This window comes from Passer montanus, unplaced genomic scaffold, assembly GCF_014805655.1.
Source record: "Passer montanus isolate IOZ18808 unplaced genomic scaffold, ASM1480565v1 scaffold42, whole genome shotgun sequence".
In the NCBI taxonomy this organism is placed as follows: domain Eukaryota; kingdom Metazoa; phylum Chordata; class Aves; order Passeriformes; family Passeridae; genus Passer; species Passer montanus.
In genome coordinates, this window is record NW_024369041.1 from 1,373,295 (window position 1) to 1,394,737 (window position 21,443).

Below are 21,443 nucleotides of genomic sequence, written 5' to 3' on the forward strand. Positions count from 1 at the left end.
AATATAAATGACAGCCAGTTTAAATTCCAGCTGGAACTGCTGGTGGAAAAGGTGCTGCTTTTGGCATGGGCAAAATGCCAAAATTGTGCAGCCTGTGTTTGGTGCAATCACCATGTAATTCTCATCATACCCAGGCATGCAGAGCCCTGCTGCAGTGCACAGGAGGCTCAGCTGCCTTGGGTCTGTGGTGAAATTTTAGGGAACCTTTGGAAAAGGGGATTTTCCTGATTCCTGGGTGTCAGTCTTCCGTTATTGCCAGTTTGATTTGTATTTGGTTTTCATTTAATTTACCTGCACTAATATGGCAGTGTGATAGAACATTGTATTTTGTCCAAACAAACTTCATTCTTTTGCGTTCTTTCATTCGGACGAGTTTTGTTTTTTTTAAGTAAGCAAATGATAAGGTGCTCAGAGACAAGTATAAATGCAACATTTTCTTTCTGTCTCTTATTAATGTCAGAATTTAGGCCATATCTGTCAGATATATTAAAGGAATGGAATTCAAGCTAGGCACACAGTTTCTTTTCTTGGCCTGTATATCCATCTGGAAATTGCATTGATACTGAGGTTGTATCCTCTACATTGAGGTACCTGTGTTATTTAAATAATTGAGGCTGTTAGACTGTTGCACAACTTAAAAGAAAAACCTGAGGCTGAATGAAAACATTGGTACAGGCAAAACTGGTGTTCAAGCAGTTTAATCAAGAAAATCAGTGCTGGAAAGGAGAAAATAAGATGCTGGCTCTGGTGGCCACATCATCACTTCTGCCATCAGCATTTGCCAGTGAGGTGATTCTTTTCTTTGTCTTCTACTGTCCAGATTGGTAATTCACAATTCAGGAGTCCACAAATCAACCTGTTTGCTGTTGTCTTATTTTGTGACTCTCTACAAATTCTTATAGAGCAAGAATGTAAATAATTCATAATTGGGCTGGGGGAAAAATTGAGAGGATGTTCTCCAGCCCAGTATGTAGGTGGAACTTCTGAGTTGGAGACTTCTGGTTGAAATGTTTGTAAGAAAACTGTGAGGGATATAAAAGGATTTATTTTTGAGATTTTTTTTTTCCTTAGAAAGCATTTCAAAATACGACTGCCATTCCTAAGAAAGGGAGTAAATTACAAAGTAGGTTTTTTTTATAGACAAGTGATAATTTTAGAGTAGCAATGAAGAATCCCTCTGTACTGCATTTTCCATTGTGATTCCAGGTTAGTGCTGAAACAGGGAGGAGAGAGTCTCATTCTGCCTGAGGTGAGGATGGTCTCTTGGGATTTAATGAACAAGGGGATTGCTGTACTGAGAGTGGCTCCTGGCAGATGATAGGATTAATTGAAATCAGAATTAGAAAACAGCTTCATCATTAGTTATTCCTGGATTTATCTGCAAAAGGGAGGTCTCCCACCATTCTTTTCTGCTTAGATGACTTCCTCTATGTGCTAAATTTGCACTTTTGTGTATCCATATTGCATTTGAAAAGGAATAAAGAGCAGCAAATCTTTCAATGATTTAAATTTGGGGTGGGGGCGGAGGGAGGAATCCAGCTGTCTGTGATGTGATTTTATTTTTCATTTAAGATATGAATAAATATTTTAAAGAGCAACAAAAAAGTATGAATGCATGCTTGAATTATTGGAAGTGTTTGGGTGGCTGGTTTCTATCCAGCTGTTCTTGGCACGTGATCTCCTGGAACAGTTCCAGATGGTTCCCAGCCCACGATAAGGATATCACTGGGGCCTGCTGCAGCCACCTTCAAATTTTATTTATTTACTTTTTAAATTTTACAAAAAGTCAGTCAGCTGTGCAGCTTGTGGTCAGTTGCAGCTGAAAAGGATAGTCCAGTGTTTGATGGTGCTTTCCACTCTCATTCTAGGTATTTGTACTTTAATATTCTGGCTGTTTTTCTGTGTATGTCTAGTGAGTGATGGACTGTTGCTTGTTTCTGGATATCACCTTTATGAAGAAAATCTGTTGGTAGTTATTCTTGAGCCTCTGATATCCTGGAAGCCACAGTGGCATGAACCTTATGACATGTGACACTTTAAATTATATACAGCAGGGAAAATCCCTCTGTTACCAAAAGATTCAAAAAGTGATGATGTTGGCATTCTACAAAACAATAGGTTTTGTGAATAAAAGGCTCTCTATAGAAAGTTGTAGCATTCTTGGGAATCTTTTCAGTATTCTCTGGGCTTATTGTTATTTACTTTAAAGGTGTTCTGTGTAATTCCCTTACAACCCAAAAATAGGGTGCATTTCTGAGCTTTTATACCTATACTTAAACCACCTTCACGGAGTTAGTTCACAAGATTTAAAATCCTTTGTGTAGCTTAAATTTATTACAGGCCTGGTGGTGTTATCTCAATCCATTTACAATCAATCAATCATTTTTTTCCCATCAATACACCTAGAATTTAATTTAAAACAAGTAAACATAACCTTTTATTTTTCCATTAAGAAAAAGAAATTATTACTGATTAAGCACTAGAAAGTGGCTTAGTCCAATGTAGTCCATCATTGGACTACAATTATGATAATTAGAATTGTAGGTTATTCTTCTGAAAGAATTCAGAAATAAGTAAGGAAATAGCTGTGAACTCCAATCCACTGAAGTCTCAGATTAAGGACCTAGAATACAGTCCACCTAGATCTGAGACTAAGTCTAAGTCTACATGTATGACTTTAATTGTACTTTGTGATTAGCAGGGGTCTTTTGCAGCTTCTCTGAGGGAATGAGGAACTCCCTGTCTGTGTGAATGTGTGCAGTGCAGCTCTCGGGCTAGATGGGTGCTGGACACATTTTCTTCAAGTTTTGAGAATTTTAGGAGGTTTTGGAGTTGTTTCTTTCCTCAGGGAAGCTGTAGTTTGTCCAGCAGAGGTTTGGGATAGATTTCATAATTAGGAAATATTTTGTAATATAAGGGATGTTACTCATCCAGCATTTCCAAAAATCACCTAAATTTTGATGTGGGAATGATTTTACTGAAACTTCTCTGTGAAAGTTAGATGTGGTTGAGTGCTTCTTTAGAGGAGGAAGATAAGCTCAGGGTGTGACAGGATGATCCTCTGAGGCCAAGTGCCAGTTCCATTGACTGTTAGACCTTCATATATTAGAGCACTGAAAATATGGATTAATAATTCAGATGCATAAAAAGGTGTTTCTTTTGTGATTTAAATGAATAACTTTGAAACCATCATTTTGGAACCTTCAGTGATATTCTGTATTTAAAAAGGCATTTAGGTAATTCTTATGCCTCTGTCACTAAGGAATAGTATTTTAGGGGCAATGAAAAATTCAGGTAAACTATAGAATATCCACATTATTCTAAAAATTCAGGTTTGGGCTTTGGAACAGTTACAGGATTTAAAAAAAACATAGTTGAATTTTATGAATGTCTTGGAAAAATCATCTCATCTTGCTCATATGAAGTTATTTGTTTTGTTGTGCAGTCAAACATCTGTTCAGAGTTTTAAAATAGTTAGAGATGACAGCAGTCCTCTACTGCTGGAGCATCCACAAGAGCATTGAAATGCCCCAGGATCTGTGTTTACAGAACATAGGCTGCATAAAATGCAGAAGATTAGGAAGGTGCAGAGGGAGTTGAAACTGTAGACAGCAACATATTTCATGTATGTTTTATTTATACTTGTGAAACCTGTGTTTACTGAGAGCTCAAGTAGGTGCATAAACAGGCAAACAAAAGTAATAAAGTACCAAACAACTAGCACAGTGCTAGCATAAAAAGAGAAGAAAAACAAATAATGAGTCTTCAGCTCTCTCTACAATTGTAGTTTTCTTTTTTAAACTTGTTCTTTGGCTTATGGAGTAGGCTTTGTCTCACACCAAGTAGGAACAGAACCTGATCCACCCTGCAGCCCATAAGGAAATGACTGCAGTTACTGAGAGTTCAGAGTGGTGTCAGAGCTCAGCCTCACAGCACAGTGCACAGGCTGGAGGAGAAGGCATTAAAATCAGACCAGAGCTCTGGTGATGCTGTCTGCATCCTTGCATTTTTATTGGCTTCCCTAAACTTGATGTTCCCATGAGAGGTGGGGGTCCACAGTGTGCTTTAATTTTTAGACTCCATTCGACCCAAAGGGATTTGCCCCTGTGATCTGCAGGCTTTTCAGGTTACATGCCGTGTTCTTGGGGTGCAAACGTGGAGGTGGCCATAGCCTGAATTCTGCTTCAGAGCAGCCTGAGCAGCCTTGGCCTGAGCTGCTTCCTCTCAGGAAGGTCTTGCCTGGCTGCTTGTCAGGAAAGCTGAGAGGGAAGAGCTGGTTTCACTCAGGAGGCATTGCGCTGGTGAGTACAGCTCAGCTGGGCACATTTCCTCGCTGCTGCATCAAGGAAATTTTATGGTCTCAGCAGATGGCCAGAAATCCTGAAACACTGATTTAATTAACTGAAATCCCACCACCAGACAGCAGCTCTTGTGGCTGCATCTGGAAGTAGAGCAGAATGCTTAAGGGGTAATATTGTCCTTCTAAAATTGAATTAGGCAAACTTTGGGACATCTAGGGGTTACATAAACATTTGTGGTGGGTTGGAGAGGAAAGAGTAAGTGCTAAATTGATAAGGGGATTAGAGTGCAAAGAGTCTTTTGAGAGCACTGCTGTTTTTCCTCCTGAAGATAAGCAAGGTTGTGCTGAGCTGTTTGGTAGTCTCAGTTGCAGTGGCTGGAAGTCAGCTTGAGTTTTAGAAGTTTTACAAATGTGGTGAGAGATGGGCATGGAAAAACAGATTGTGGGCTTAAAGCATGTGAGCCTTGCATTACGTGAGCACTCGACTGCGAGGCAAGCTTCAGTTTTGGGGAAAGGAGCAGTTTGTCCCAGCTGCCTTCTAGTCCTGCTGTGGGGGGTGAGCTGGGGGACTGTGAGCCCAGCTAAACCCAGGTGTCACCACACACTATCCACAGACATCCACAGACCCCCTCCTGGGAATGGGAACAGCAGAGAGCATCCTTTCCTCCTGGGAATACAGGGGCAGTAGGAAGGTTGTGCAATGGATTTGACTCCCTCTGTCTCACTAAGATAAATGGTTGGATGCTGGCTGGACACTAAAGTGGAGGTGAAGAAAGCTAAGGCTCTACATTAAAAGAGCAGTCCTGAGACTAACTCTTATTTTCATTTCCACTTGCTCTGAGAAACCTTTGTTCTGTATACATATTCCTTCTGCCCAAGGACGGCCTAAGGCTTGGATAAGCTCAGTTATACAGTGAACTTCAGAAGTGGTTTTGCTGCACTTTCATTGTAATCTAACTCTAGTGCTGCTTCCCTTTTATGAGTCATCAAAGGCCCTCCTTTTTCTGAAATCCTCAGCTCCATATACAGAGATAGCAGGAACAGGCAGAAAGGCAATGGGTGATTGTTGAAATAAGTGTCTCGAGGAAGAATTCAGTAAGCTTCTGATAGAGGTGGTTTTAAAAAATAGGTGCAGTGTTTTACAAATGCTTTTATTGAGCTGATGGGTTTGGTCGCTGCTTTCCTGTAGTGAATTAGTACAGATCACATCAGCTAGACTCGAGAAAAATGGCTTGTTTTTTCCCAACCATCTGCTTAGCTGTAAATTGCTTTCTCCAAGCTGTATGCAATCTTTTGCTTTACCTCTGTCTCTGCTTTAGCTCATGCTTCCTATTTTTTATCTCCTCAGGGTGCAATGTACTGTATCAATCAAAACAGGATAAAAAGGTCAAAAGTCCTCAAATGTTTTTGTAAAAAAGGGGGGGAAATGGAACTAATATAATCACCTCATACATGGCATTTCATTTATGTCATTTATTTGTTGTATTATGGCTGTGAGGCGAGTTGCTTCGAAAGCAGTGGTGATGAAACCAGACCTCCTCAAGCTCTGGGGCATGGAGGGAAGAAAACGACATATATATATATAGAGAGAGAGAGATCCTAGATTGCTTTAGTAAGTAAAGGAACCTCTGTGATTGATTTCCATAATTCATGTGAGCACTTTACTTACAAAGCAAAGAATGTTATTTTCAGATTTGGAAAATTTTTTTCTCCTCATCTGTGGCTCATGCTGAATGATTGTTGACAATTATAGTGAGATTGAGAAAATACAATGGGCTTCAGTAAAGGTTTCTTCTCTAGAACTGATTTAATTTGTGAAGATTTTGTTTGGGGTTGGTGTGGGGGTTGGTTTTTTGTTTGTTTTTGCAGTAGGAACGATTGTAATTGTCAGAGAAATGATCTTGTCATTAGTCGGGGAATTGTTAAGGTAGGAAGACACCTCTACAGATCATCTGGTCCAGCCCCCTCTCAAGCAGATCAGTTACTTCAGGCTGTTCAGGACTTTCCACCTGAGTTTTGAATATTTCAAAAGATGGATAGTCTGGGCAACCTGTTAAAATATTTCACAACCCTCACAGCAAAACAGAGGTGTTAGAATGGAGTCTTCTGTACTTCAGTGTGGTTTCATTGTCTTTTCAGTGGGTAGCAGTGAGAAGAGTTGTGGTATCTCCCCTCCCTGGCATTTCTGCACATCAGTAAAATCCCTCTTGAGCCTTGTCTTTGAGCTCAGTCATCTCTCAGGCTCATCCCAGACCCACCAGTGCTTTAGTCACCACAGAGCTGCTCCTGTGCCAGGCTGATGCTGTTGATGAGGTTCCAAAGGTGCTGCTTTACCTTGGGGAGCTGCAGTTCTGGATGATGTGAGCCGTGCAGGGGACGGTGACACTCAGAGTCTGTGCTGCTCCTGGGGTGGGCTGGCCAGCCTGTGGAGCAGAGCAGGAAAGGAACTGATCCAGTTTGCAAATATAGGGTGGGGGGAGAGTTCCAAACCTGCTGCCAGGGATTCTCTTGGCCAGACTGTAGAAATTGGTGAAAGCAAGCTGCAGAAAGTGGAGGACCAGGAGGAGAGAGAAGGGCCTGGGGCCATCCAAAAGTGAGCTCCAGGAAGGTGCTGAAGAAAGCACTTCTTCCCTGACACACCCATGTTAATTATTTACTTCACTGATTCCCTTCCACAGCACTCTGAGACTCAGGTTATTAGCAGTGATAGATATGCAAAACTCTTCTAATTACTTGAAACATTTTTTTCCTGACTTGAGTAGATTTTGAAGTTTCAAAGGAAAAAAAATTCAAGATTGATGGATTTAATTTTCTATGACACAGCTCTAGAGACAGAAGCCTTTATATTAAATTGTAAATCTTTGCAGATTGAGTTTGTTTAAATAAGGCATAATTTTATATTTAATATCTGGGAAAACCATTTTTTATGAAGCCAAGATGATATTTTTGTAGATGATGAAGATGAACAATTTTCTTGGGTTTATGATTACCATCAAAAGATGAGGCATTTGAAAAGCATTGTTTGGAATAAAAAAATATTTTTACCTGTCTGACTGCTAAAATTAATGCAGATGTACTTATTTCTATTCTTTTTGTGTAGTAGCCATTTGGTTTTTAATGCAAGAAATATATTCTAAAATCAGTGGAAAAATGTCAATTTCCTAATTCAGATTCCAAGTTTAAGTTTCTTGGGTTTTGTTTTAGGTTGGTTCTTGTTGTTGGTTTGTTTTGTTTGGTTAGTTTTTGTTTCTTTTTAACATTTAGCTTGTAATTAGGCTGAGCTAAATGATAAAGCCAGGCATGTCAAAATGGCTAAGAACAAACCTAGGTAATTAATTTTGTGCTTTACATTAGATCATGTTAACCTGAGACTTCAAAATGCCGATTTCTAGCTCAGGTTTAACTGGACTTTTGTCCCAGAGATATCTGTTTTCATTCAGTTTGTGGGGTTTTTTTTGACTCCAGAGGAATAATAGAAACAAGTTAATGTGAACATGGATTTAAAACCCATGGATTTAAATCAATAGTGCAATCTTTAAAAAGTTCAATAAGTGTATAAAAGAAAAGGACAGCAGTGTGTATCTTCCTTAATGTTATTTTTAAGACTTGAGATGTTTAGTCATTATATTAACTTAAGCTGGTAGCATGGCTGTATTAATCTCTATTGCATCAAGTTCCATTTAAAAAATTTTATAACAAATCAAATTAAACCATTTCACTGCAAGTCCCATGTGAATGCTTACAGATTGTTTAGCACAAAATAAATTGAAAGCAATACCAAGTTGAAGTGTAGTTGATGTTTCTTTCTTTTTGAATCTTGAACTCAGACTTGAATGAAGTAAATTAAGAGTATTTTAAACTACAAGTACATGGATTCCTTCACTTTATGCTGGTTATCTTAACTATTTCATTAAAATATTAGCCAGATATTTTGAGAAGTTTTCTTCCCCACTAAGCACTTAGTAGGAATATATTTGTGCTGGAGAACTATGGTTTTCAGTTCTTAAAGTGGATATAATAAGGCATCATTTTGTTACTGAATCTTACTTTTTCTCTGTAAAATGGAATAGCATAGCTCTAAACCAGGTTTTATACTTTTTCCATTTTTAAAAATGTAAGTATTGTTTTGTGTGAAAAATATACTGTAAATCATCTTAGCAGGATAAAATCCAAATTGAATTTACCATGTAGATCATTTAAGTAGTGTAGGGGAGTAAAGGGGCAACAACTTCTAAAAGGAAGAGCCAATATATTTCAGGAATAAGTAAAACACGATGAGGATATTTTTCAGAACTGTTCTTTTCTGTTTAGAAACACATTGAGTTGATAAAAATAAAATTAATGAGTGTCTCATTTCTAATAAATGTGAAAGACAGTAAAGACAACCAAGAAGGAAAAGGTTATTTGGTATTATTGGAAAAAGCAAGACTGGTCATTTTTTATTTTCTGATCTATGTACTGACGTTTAAAGGAACTTACTACATACAGCTGGGGAAAAAAGCCTCATTAGAGGCATAGGTAGACATATGATGAGTTTCTAGAGTAATTACTCCAGTCATAGTATAAATATTTTCATATATCAATTCCATGCACAAAAGTGAGATAAACTGTTTCACTGCAGGGCTGGTCTGACTTTTGAACAATCAATTTCTGTATAAATGCAGTTATTACACTGTTATGAGGAAAGAAATGCCAGTAAATAGCAATGGTGTGAAAATATCAGGGGTGGCAATATTTTATTTAGAATAGTCTGTAGCAAAGGGAATGAAGAAATGTCCAAGGTAACCTTAGTTTAGCTAACTCAGTTAACCCTAATAAAATAACTGCTGCATCATGGAACACCCCTTGGGCTGCCAAATTTTACCAAAAAGCATGGTAAATTTGTGAGTAGTAATCTCTGTTGAGCTGTCTGCCTCTGTGCCATGATATAAACAGGATTTGAATCAGCTACTATAGCATTATACTGAAACAACCAAACCTTGAGCTGCTGAGATGTTTAGAGAATTGAACAAGGTATCAAGAGAGGTAGAGGGATGAGACTGAAGTGTGTACCAGTGAATTTTCTGACAGTGAAATATAACTAACCTGTAAGTCATAAAGACACCAGTGTTGTCTCTTTGACAAGTTGAAGACTGGGTCAAATGCAGAGCTGTTGGTTTCAAAGTGCTTCTTGGGCACTCAGCTGGTAATTGTACCTACAGGAGCCTTTGCTGTTTGCAGGTCTGTTATTGGAATGCTCTGTTCCAGAGGCAGCCCTGAAAGTTCTTCTGGTTTGCTGAGTACTTTCCTCCTTGTCTGCCCAGGTGGAAAATTACAGGGGAGTAGCAGAGATCAGATTTCTTCCAGCAGCCCCTGTTTCTCTGCAGATTTGCTGCACTCTGACTTGCAGAGCCTTTCCTCTGAATCTCTGGGCACTACTAGCATTAAGGGCATAACAAAGGAGGGAAAATAGTAAAACTCTTGAGGCTAAATGATGAAGCTGAGCATGTCTGGATACTGGACCCATGCTGGCCTTGACATGTCTGTGGTTTGGCTGGTACCCAGCATCCAGCCTCAGAGGTCATTGACACAAGGCTTTCCTTCCTCCTTGTTTGTTGTGGTTTAACCCCAGACTGATGCACCTTATAGCTGCTCCATTTCCCCAGGTGATGGGATGGGAATTGAAAGAGGAGCAGGGAGAAAACCTGTGGGTGGAGGAAAAACCAGTTTAATAGGGAAAGCAAAAGCCCTGCATGTGAGCAAAGCAAAACAAGAACTGAATTCACCACTTGCTATCCTCAGGCAGGTGTTCAGCCACTCCCAGCAGGAGATGGCTGGGGAAGACAGACAACACCACTCCAAATGTCACCCTCTTCCTTCTTCTTCTCCCAGCTTTTTTCTGTTGCTGAGCATGACATGTGGTGTGGTCCCTTTGGCCATTTGGGGCAGCTGTCCTGACTGTGTCCTCTCCCAGCTCCTTGTGCACCCCCAGCCCCCTCAGTGGTGGGGCAGTGGCAGGAGCAGAAAAAGCCTCATTACACGGTACAAACACAGCTCAGCAGTAAGGAAAACATCCCTGGTATTATCAACCTTGGTATTATCAACCCTGCTTCCAGCACAAATCCAAAATGTAGCTCTGGAGCACCTCCTATGAAGAAAATGAACTCTACTCCAGCCAAAGCCAGCATGTTTCTATTCTGTGCTCCAAAACACAGGGAGCCTTTCTGTCCTGTTTCTAGAGAGGGGCTCATATCCTGCATGACAGTGGATGGAAATGCCAAGATTTGCTTTGTTGTTACATGATAAATTAATAATTTAGAAGCTTAATCTAAAAAAGAAAATTAGAATATCCTAATTTTCCTTGTGCTCAATGTTTAATTCATGTTTCATTAACATAGCTTCTTCACTTTATAAAAATTCTCAGTATTTTTTCTCTGAAGAAAAACATAATGAATAAGTGAGCTTGACAGTACATGATTTCTCCTTTCTGCAGAAGATGGTAAAGGTATATTTATTTTATTACCCAGATGGCTTTAGTGTTTGCTTTGCCACCATTATTGCATATCTCATAATGCATATTATATCTCATATAATTTTACCTCAAAAAATTCCAGCCACAGAGAAGGCTGTGCTGACCTTGTGACACTGCTATTCCAGCAGCACTGGCAGGGATGATGCTGTTCAGTAACAGGCTGAAGGTCACACAGGAGGAGTGTGGGGTGGCTCTGGAGCTGAGCTGCTGAGCAGGTAACCTCTGCTTTTTTCCTTCTAAAGGTTTTAGTCTTTAGAAATTAGTTCCTTTGAAATAGGAATGAATATAATCAGAATGACCTGTGCTGCTCCTTTTGTGTGTATGTGATGGGGAGGATTTTGTAGCACTGTCTACAGGCAGTGTGAGCTCTGCTGCCTTTCTTTCACCTGAATTCAGAAGAGAATTATCAGGAACACATAGCTGAGTTCAGTTCAGTTGATTTATGATTAGGAATTCAAGAGAAGCAAATGTATTCATCAAATTTCATAGGGACGTCTTGTCAGAGACTAATTCTAATCCACAAAATTATCTTAAATGGGGCACAATGACTTTCCTGATTGTTGCTTTCTGCTGCCATTATTTTGAAAATGGAATCAAGCAAGAGTCTTGTATGACCAGTTGTTCTGGCAGCAAGCATGTCAGATCTGTGCTGCCTATTTGAGTTACTGTTATTTCATAATATTCCAATCCTCAAAGTTTTCCTTTTTGTTGGGCTTGGCAGGTGGTGGCAGGGCATGGGTGGCTTCTCATGCAACTGCCTACTTTTACAGAAAGTATTGAGAAGAGATGAAAATTGTTCATTCAAATGTAGTAGTAGGTCCTTTTGTGAGCGCTGTTCCTTTCTATGCATAATTTAATCTTATACAGAAAATAACCACATTCCTCATTTTCCATTAGGAAGAAAATTTCCATTTTGCACAAATAAAGAATAATGCCACTGATGGGTCAGGTACTTCTCTGTAGTCAAGGGGTGTTTCCTGCAGCTAATACACACCCTGAGGTCTGAAACATGCTCATCCAAACCCTGCTAAATTACAAATATTTTGGCTGGTGAAACTTTATTAAGTTGCATTAATAACTCATGGACCAAAACACTTGACTCCCTAGAATTTTTTGTGTGTTGTGTATTCTTTCAAGTCATACAAGAAACTAATTCAGAAGGCTAAATCTGTATAGTGATACTTATGCCATAATGTCATTGCAATACATAGTTTTTTCTTCAGAAAAAAGAATATTCTACACAAGACTACAACTTTCTATGTAATAGGGCAACTTTTAAAGATTTTTTGTTTTTTAGTCAGCAATTTTATAGATCTCCAGAGAGTGGCCTGTTTGAATTTTAAAACTAGTCTTCCTCTGGGTTCTAAATGATATTTAATATGCTAAGGAAGGGTTATTCTGCAAAATGTTCCTGTATTTGAACTTTGGTAGGCAATTACACTGCATGTCAAATTGTTCTTATCTCTAAAATTCGGTGTGTGCAGACCATAGAAAATAGAGTAGCAGAGTCATGTTTATCTCCTGCCTTAAAGTCAGGGGGCATCGTTTGTGTAGACCATCTGGTAGTAGTTAAGGATATTTTAACTGACACCTCTGAGTGGCTCCAATTATTTTTTTCAATCCAGGTACAAAAACAGGTACAAAGCAAATGGCTCACTGAATTACTGAGGGGTTTTGGTTTCCTGGCAGAGGCACTCTGCCTCTGTAGGTAAGCACTGGCTTGATGTGACCTTGAGCTTTTTAGGAGAGGAGTCTGTGACAAACAGTATTCAATGTAGATGTTATTACTAGGCAAGCTGAATTCCTGTGTGTATTTTAAATTTTGTCCAAAAAAATGAAATAGAAGGTTTTGCTGCAATTTGAAAAATGGTCTTTATTCTGCAGGTTAGAAGTCTTGCATGCCTTTGCCCTGATAAACAAAGGATCCTTTGTACTTCTAGCCTGGATGTGAAACAAAGAATTTTATTTCTCTGAATATTTTTTGGTCATATTTTTGAATTGGGAAATATTCAATGTAATAAAGTGAAAAACGTGTTTGACAGTTTTTGAAAAAAGTCCAGGGCTCTGTTGCTTTTATTAAGTAGCTGAAGCGAAATGTTGGGCTTGTAATATTTGTGGGGAGAAAAGTGGGAAGAGACACATCCAGCAAACCTGTTAAGCCACTTAGGAGTGAGTTTACACCTCTCCTTACAATTACCTCATTTGTTGTTATAATTGCCATCTTGAACAAATGGCCTCTTGAAGGGCACCAAACACCATGATACCAAATATAAATCTTACATCTTTTAGTCCTTTTTTATTGATTTCTTAGATATTTTTTCTAACTAGATCCAGTCCCTGGCAGATATTTCCAAGAAGAGTTTTGAAGGGTTTTTATTTATAAAGATGGCAATCTTGGGCAGCCATAATATAAAGCAAGGGTCTCGTTTTCATTTGTTTTTTCAAGTATTGAATGTGGCTTTCATCTGTGCTGTGTGAGGCTTTGAATGTGGTATAAAATCACTTTCCATTTATTCACAATCTTTCTCATGGCTGATGACTGCCATGCATAATGAAAGACTATATTCATTTATCATCCACAGTAAATCATTAATCACAGAGGTATCTTGTGGAGAAACCTAATCAAAGCTTTTCAGTTTTTCTGGTTGGTTAAACTCAGAACAGCAAAGAAATGATTGCTCAGTTAGTTGGTTAAACATTTGGTTTATTAGGTGATATCACAGACAGTTTCTAAGCTTTTTTGTGTTTTACAGATGAAAGTTTGTTGTTAAGGAGATTAAGGCAGATGGCAAAGGTAATTCTTATCCCTTGAAAAACACAAAGACTGTTCAGTGTGAACTGTTTATCCAGGTGTGGATATGCCACAAATGAATTTGATACCAAGTAACTATCAATAATAAATTTATATGTCTTTGGATACAAAACCTAACCTGAGTTGTAAGTGAATTCAATAGTCTGGAACCATTATGTAACAATTCTTCTTAGGCTATGTACATTGATTTAGAATATGAAACTTTCTTTTTTCTTTTTTTTTCTTTTAAGGAAACACCTTCAAATTAAAGAAAATTGGTCTGTTGTTGAGGGAAGGGAAATGATCATTAGTTCAGGAGCTCGTCATATGTCTGGATGGCTTGAATGGCTTTACTAACATACCTTTTTAATTTTATTTCTTTGTATGACCTACCTTTTAGGGAAGACAAAGAAGGCAAGCTGTCTGTATCAGGAGAGGAATGATAATTCAGTAGTTCCAGCATAATTATGGATGAGGCATTTAAGTCAAATCCACATAACTCCTTTTCAAATGTTAAAAGCCTCATTTAGTTCAGTGGTTCCTACAGAGGATTTACTAAAGTGTCCCCATTTAGTTTCTCCAAGGCTAAAGGATCCTGAAACACTGGAGTCAACAAATTAGCTGCAAGTTTTATTATCTAAATCTGAACAATGTTTCAGGGCTCTGTAGCTATGATCTCTACTCTTTATGCCATCTACTCAGAGAGCATAGAGATCCTACCCTGTTTCAGAGAGCTGCACTGGCAATTTACAGACTGAAGAAATACAGTGAATTGTACCAACCATAAATACGATTTTTTAACAGTCTGGCTATAATTTCTATATGATGTTAGTGTGTTTCAGTTGGCCTGATTCTACAGAAAATAATGTAAAACACCCTGCTTTCTTTACTCTTCTTTGTCTGCATTTTCAAGATAATTTCCTTTCTGGTTACTTGCTCTACTTACTTCTAATAGTTACAACATTTTTAAAGAAAACTGACAGACACGTGGGTTTTTTGGTTTTCCTTTTAAAGTTGATGCTGTCCATTCTGTAAGAGTTGTACTATTTCTTTAAGGAAAGAAAAAGAAGAGCAGGTACATACTTTAATTCAGTCACAGAATAGATTGCAAGGTCTTAACAAAATCAAGTTAACATCTGGGTATGAAACTTTCATTATGCAGTAAGTAGCCTCTCTGTTGTGGGGATTATCTATAGTTGACTTTTTTTGAAAGAAAAAAAAAAGGAAAAAAGGAGGAGGGTGAGTGTCCTGGATTATTGTTCAGGCCTTCCCATCTGAAGGGATTCACGAGGGTGTTCAAGAAGCAGTATGTCTTTAGCCAGTTCCTTATTGGATTCCCAGTTTGTTCTTTTTAATGCCATACATTCATTTTACATTATTTTAGTGTATTTTTTATGTGTTTATATTGAATTTAGTTTCATTTTAATTAGTAGGATTTATGTTGTGCACAGCATAGACCATAGGGGTGGAACTTGAAGAAAGAAGCTTCTTCTCAGAATAAATAACACTCAAATGATCAGGACATTTCTGCAGTATAGAAAACTTGGCTTTGAGTCTCTAATTCTTCATTCTCACAACAAAAACTGAATGTGACTCTCACACCTCAGGTGGGTTCCTGACCAGCAGACTGCAAACTACTGATTTTTCTGAAGGGTTTACTTTCTCTCTGGCTTTGAGCACTTATGATTTGGTGGCCTGATGTGAGGAACCAAGGAAGCTTCTTTTCTACTTAGGCTGGCTGCATGTGTTAAATGACAAGATATCCTCTCTGATACTGTTAAGATGAATTTTTCTTCTTGTGTGAAAAAAATCATCACCTAATACCAACCTAAATAATAAATATAAATTTCTACGTACGCCAGTTAAGGTCATTCTTATTGCAGGCATAGAAATCTATATTTAGCTTACCTGCAGAGCAAAGAAATTACTTTTCATTGTTTACAGCACATTTCAGGCTAGATTGTGGGGCAGCCCAATGGCCTATATAATGTCATGGCTTGCTATCATAGATTTATTGTGTAACTGACTCTCTGACCCAGGATAAAGAGCATTGCATTCTCTGTGTGAAAATAAATACTTGATCAAAATTTATAGACTATTAGAATATTTTCTTATCATGATCTTGGATTTCTGTCTTGGAGAATAAATAAGAGCAGCAGTATGTTCTCTTATTGGCATCTGAATGTTAGTACAGGGGACATAATGGTGTCAGGGGAAAATAATTTGCAACTGATCCACTGAGATGGATCATTCTAATTAATATCATCTTAGAGACTGCCAATTTGCAGTTTTACAAGGGGATGGAAATGTGTGTTGATTTGGATTCACTGCAAAAATTAAATTTCATTTTTCATAGGTACTATTAATTCCATCTTTCAAATTGGATTCCTCCTGTTTATGAGACTAGAATCAGATTATAGGTTCATATAAGTTAATCTTTTGGGCACTGTGCTATTATGGCTTTTTTTTTTTTTTTAAAGTCACAAATCAACTTTGGCTTAGGACATGTTTGTTTTCCTGGTATAGTCATACAGCTTTCTCTTCTGGTGTAGTCTGTCCCTGAGATGCCACATGTCATTTTCAAAAATTTAATTTGAAATTAACTAATATATTTTATGTTTGCCAAAGTCTTTGTGCAGAAAAACTATTTTCTGGTCAGAGGCAGTGTGATCACCACACTTGGAGAAAAGGGAGAATTGTTTCCTTTTCAGATGGATGGATATCACAAAGAAGGAGGAAAGGGATGGGGATTCATAGTGTTGCCAGTTCTGGAAGATGTCCACAGAAACTGTGATCTCTTTGACTAGAGCATACACGTATTAGTACTATTTAACATTAGCAAAAAGAATGAAAGAATGAATAAAGTCTACTTCCTTTTTAATACTTAGGTGCAAATGTGCTTAAGTAAAAAGGGAAAAAAGCCTTCTCACGAGGAATGAGAGATGTGTTTCTGCGTGTGTGTTTTCACACAGAGGTCATTGTGGCTGACTTCACTAAGTGCAATGCACAATGCAGTTCGTTACTCGTGACCTTAAAAACTCATCTGGGAAAGTACATTGCCAAAAAAAGATGTGAATAAAACATGATGAAATAATCTTAGTTGAATTTAGCGCTTATCAGTTAGGGATATACAGTTTGCAAGCATTTTAGCAGTGCAGATTAGCTTTACCTGTCTTTGGTAAAGCTAATTCCAGGATTTAACTAATTCCATTCAAACAATACAATCCTGTTGATTTCTTTGGTATAGAGTCTAGACAGACTCATTTGGGTGAAAATCTGAATCCAAAATAGGGAATTCCCTTTTCATATTTACTTGGCAAAGAGGCTGCAATTAGCACAATTTTTAGACTCCTTTGCCATTAGACCCAGGTCTGCTGATGCAGTGCAGAGCTTCAGCAGAGGAGCTGTTCCTGGTGCTGGAATGGATCTTGGGCTGTCCTTTCCAGCCTTTGCTGCAGGGGCCCCACGTGCACAGCAGAGCTTTTGTTTCACTGCAGGCAATATCTTATCCAGGTTATTTTTCTTTTCTATTTTTTTTATTGGTATCTCTAATAAAAATTTGATGTCTCTCAGAATCAAGTGAACATTTCTGAAACCATGAGCTGCACCCAAGCATTTCTCAAGGTTTCTCTGGTAACTCATGGCTTTTTTAATGCATCCATAAATATGTATTTGATCATTCACACTGCATATGGTGATATTGAGTGACCTCATTTGGACTTTCCTGAACTTCTGTATGTGTCACCACAGTGCTGCTTTCATAGGCTTTTCTGCAATGGGTTGTTGTGCTTTCTTCTGTAGAGGTGTGATACCAATGAGCTGCATGTATGCATATCACATCTGCCTATTTAGGACACATGGTAGATGCTTTAGCTGAGATTATGGGATGCCACAACATGATCAACTTTTATTATATTGTAGCATTATAACTATCGAATGTGTTCTGCAAGGCTTAAGGACTTAACATGCAAAAGTTTGAACTCAGGTGTCATAATAGCAGAAAAGTTATTGCTATTATTTGCTTTCACAGATTTAAAAAATAATTTGTCAAGGGAACTAGAAGACTTAATTTTCATCTTTGCTGAAAAACTTAATGCAGTTTAAAAAACCAAGCTATGTTTGGCCATCAAGTTGTAGAATAACTGAGGCAGAAAAGGCCCTCTAGGATCAGTAAGTCAAACTGTTAACCCAAACCCATGTCTAAACCATGTCCCTCAGCACCACATCTGCACAGCTTTAAATACCTCCAGGAGTGCTGACTCCACCACTTCCCAGGACAGCCTGTTCCAATGCCTGACACAGTTTCAGTAAAGAATTTTTTCCTAATACCCAACCTAACCCTTCCCTGGTGCAGTTTGAGGCTGTTCCCTCTCATCCTGTCATTTCTTACCTGGGAGAGGAGACCAACCCTCACCTCACTGCACCCTCGTTTCAGTAAGATCCCTCCTGAGCCTCCTTTTCTCTGGCTAAACCTCCCCAGTTCCCTCAGCTGCTCCTCCTTTGTGCTCCACTCCCTTCACCAGCTCTGTTGTCCTTGTCTGGACTCACTCCAGCACCTGAATGTCCCTCCTGTACTGAGGCCCAAAGAACCAGACACAGGATTCAAGGTGCAATCTCACCATAGTATTATCTGAGTGCAAGGTTATGGTGTTACATTAAAAGATTATCCTTTGGTATATCATCCACCTCTGTACAAAATTTTGCAAGAAACACATTCCCCTTGTCAGAGGTACAGGTAAGTGAAAATGTCCACGCACACTGTGAGCACTTGGCACAGCTCTTCCAGGGGATACCACTCTGTGACTCTCTCCTCACATGCTTTTATGACCAACTGTTTAGGATAGAGGGTCTTATGTCTGTAATATGGTATTTATAACCAAGGCAGGTGCAAATGTGTGTCAAAAAGTTACTAGAAAATGCTCATAGGAGGGCAAGAATCCCCACCAGTGCAGGTTGTACTTAAGCTTTGGTGTGGGGTCTGCCAGCTCCTCTCAAGACTGTGAAGAAGAATTTGATGTTAGGCAGCCTCTGATGTTTGCTAATCAGAGGCAAAAGATGCATGTGCCAGTATCTGAGTAAATGTGGACTTCAGTTTTTCTGACTAGTGGACAGTTTTAATTAATATAACCTTTTTTCCCTTGACCTATAACTTATGGCCACTGTCATGGAATCTGAATGAAACAAAACCTGAACTGTTTTTCAAGTCAGTTATTTTATAGATAGGCAAGTACTGGGAGGAGGCTGATCTCCAAAGCAGTACCTCATAACCATCAGGGAGAAAGGCCAAAAGGGAGGTTTTGAAATATTAAATGTATGGGAGTTTTAAATCTTTTTCTTACTGCAGATTTTTGCTACATTTTTGGGTCTGATGGGAACATAATTTACATATTTCCTCACAAATGTTCTTACTAATCCCTGAGTCGGTGCTGGTGAGATGCACTTCTTATTGAACCATTAATTTATAAAACCAAAAGCGTATTAAAAGGCAACATTTAGAGGAAGCCTGAGTACAAACATTGTGAAGGAACAGATAACTTCTTCTCCTGACATTATCACATCATTCAAGCTGCAGTTGTCAACCCTAATGAAAGGTGGTGATGCTGATTTGAGCATATTGCTTATGTGATGTGCAAGAGCTTTGGGAGATAAGGAATCCCTGGTGCTATCATTTATAATTAAAGTGTCCATCACTTCCCTCTGAAAAACTGCTTGACGAATAAATAATTAAAGATCTGATTCTGATACACTTAGTTGAAATGAGACTTCTGAGAACAGTTCAAAAGCAGCAAATGGAATTTCTTCAAAGTAAGGCTTCAAGATAAATAATAGTATTACAATCTCAGTCAAAGCCAGTTCTTGTTTATTGAGGCAGGAGGGTATTCTGGTTTATGTGCTTTAAAATCTAATCTCGCAGGCATCTTAAACTTCCTGCTTGCAAACAATGCCTGATGATGTCTATCATTTTATCTTTTAAGCACAGTATAAACTGGTATTAAAATTAATGGCTACCTAACTGTTCCCTGCTTTTTCAGGCAGCCAAAGATAAGTTGTCTGTCTCATGGTTTGTGCAGCATGGAAGCTTTATAAAGTGATATGTTACCTAAAGAGTTTATTTTACGTGCAAATATGCATATTTTATACAGGATTTTTCTTTGGTTGTTTCACTGAATTGATATTTAAAATAATGGTTATGCTAGCATGAGGTTTGTTTTCTAGTTCCTAAAATAATCGAGAGGTTTGAGGGGAAATTTTTTGAAATACGCATTATTTCATTGTGTTGCAGTAATAACCATGCTCCCACTAGAGCCCAGGTAACTTGCATACTGTAGCTCTGCGAGTCCCTGGCGGTGTGGCAGGGTTGATTTGGTGCCTTAAGATTAACCTTTCACTGCCGCATGCGTATGTTTGTCATTTATCCCCTTTTCCTCAGGTGCAAAGAGGGCTACCAAGGAGTCCGCTGTGACCAATTTTTGCCGAAAACCGACTCAATCTTGTCAGATCCAAGTACGTCAAATGTTTTTCTTCTCTTTCCAATCCGTGCTGGAGGCTGCTCTTGCCATGTGAGATGACCCTTTGCCTGTAGTCAGACAGTCCCTGCAGCTGTGTGTGACGAACAGTGATGCTCTTCTTGGAAGGGTAAAACCATGTCACCCAGTCTCTGTTCCTGTGAAATGTGTGCTGCTCCAGCAGGGCACATGATTCCTTATGGTTTGCAATAATACTGTCCCTGCTCAGAGCCAAAACATTTGTGTTTCTCTACATAAAATTGCGTAATCTAAAAGGAAACACGATACAGAGTGCAAAGTGGTTCCTTCAAAAGGAAATAAATGCACATTTTGTGGCGCTGAAGAGATTATAATCTCCTTGGAAACAGTTTATATGAGTTTACATGGAAGTTAATTATTTTTCACTTTGACAAGTGATTTGTTGTCTATTTGCATAAAAAATAAATAGTAAAGATGTACTTTCAGGTGGTAATATGGAGACAAAGTAACTTTCTATTACACTGGCCACTGCATGTCAGAATAACATCTGCATATTTCTTCCATTGTTTCCCTTTCTAAATTCTCTTGACTAATAAAACTATGCCAAAAATATTACCCAAGATTATTTTTTGAAGGTGAATCCATTTAATTATGCTTATCTTACATTTTTTAATGAAGTGACGTACAACAAAGGGTCATATCCAATCTCTTGGTTTTGTTCATATACCTGGAAACTGTAACATATTAAGTGTTCTGGTTTTGGGTACTCTTTAAAATGAGATTTTAGTTGTTCTGTTTTAGCTTTTTTTGAAGAACAATGCTTGTTTTTCTAGTCTTTGTGCTTTTTAATTTATTTTCTTGTGCTTTTCCATGTGAAAACCTGTTTCAAAAGGCACCTGTTGCTTTGTAGTTTTGTGTTGTGGAGTTCCCATTATGATTTGCTTTGTGTTTGGTTTATTTTCTCCTTAGCTTGACCTTTAATGGTAAAGTGCAGAGCTTGTAGTGAACAAGCAGATTTTACCTCAGCCAAGTTTTATGTGCATGTGCCAATATAGAAGGTCTGTATATGTGAAAGAAAGAGGTAGTTTGTATCCTAGGAGTGTGTGAAAGGACAGTTGATTAACAGCAGGACAGGGTGGTACCTGTCTGACCTGGTTTTCACAGGGGGCTCTGGCTTTACTCTCTCAAGAGCAGAGGTTAAATCTGTGCAGATTCAACACAAAGCCCCAAAAAGGCATCTAGCAGATTAGGCTGCATCTAGCAAGACCAAAAGCCCCATAGTGTTTATCTGGTGCAGACATTATTTTTGGTTTTTCTTTTCTGTTGGTTTCACAGACTTGCTTCTCTTTATCAGGA

The 21,443-nt window shown here is 38.4% G+C and overlaps 1 protein-coding gene across 1 annotated transcript in view; it reads left to right on the forward strand.

Moving 5' to 3' along the window:
• Nucleotides 1-21,443, forward strand: part of NRG3 (neuregulin 3) — a 349,526-nt gene that overhangs the window by 221,572 nt on the left and 106,511 nt on the right. Inside the window, exon 6 of the mRNA XM_039719599.1 lies at nt 20,033-20,106. Within this exon, the coding sequence (XP_039575533.1) occupies nt 20,033-20,106 (74 nt within the window). The remainder of the gene's footprint in view (nt 1-20,032; nt 20,107-21,443) is intronic.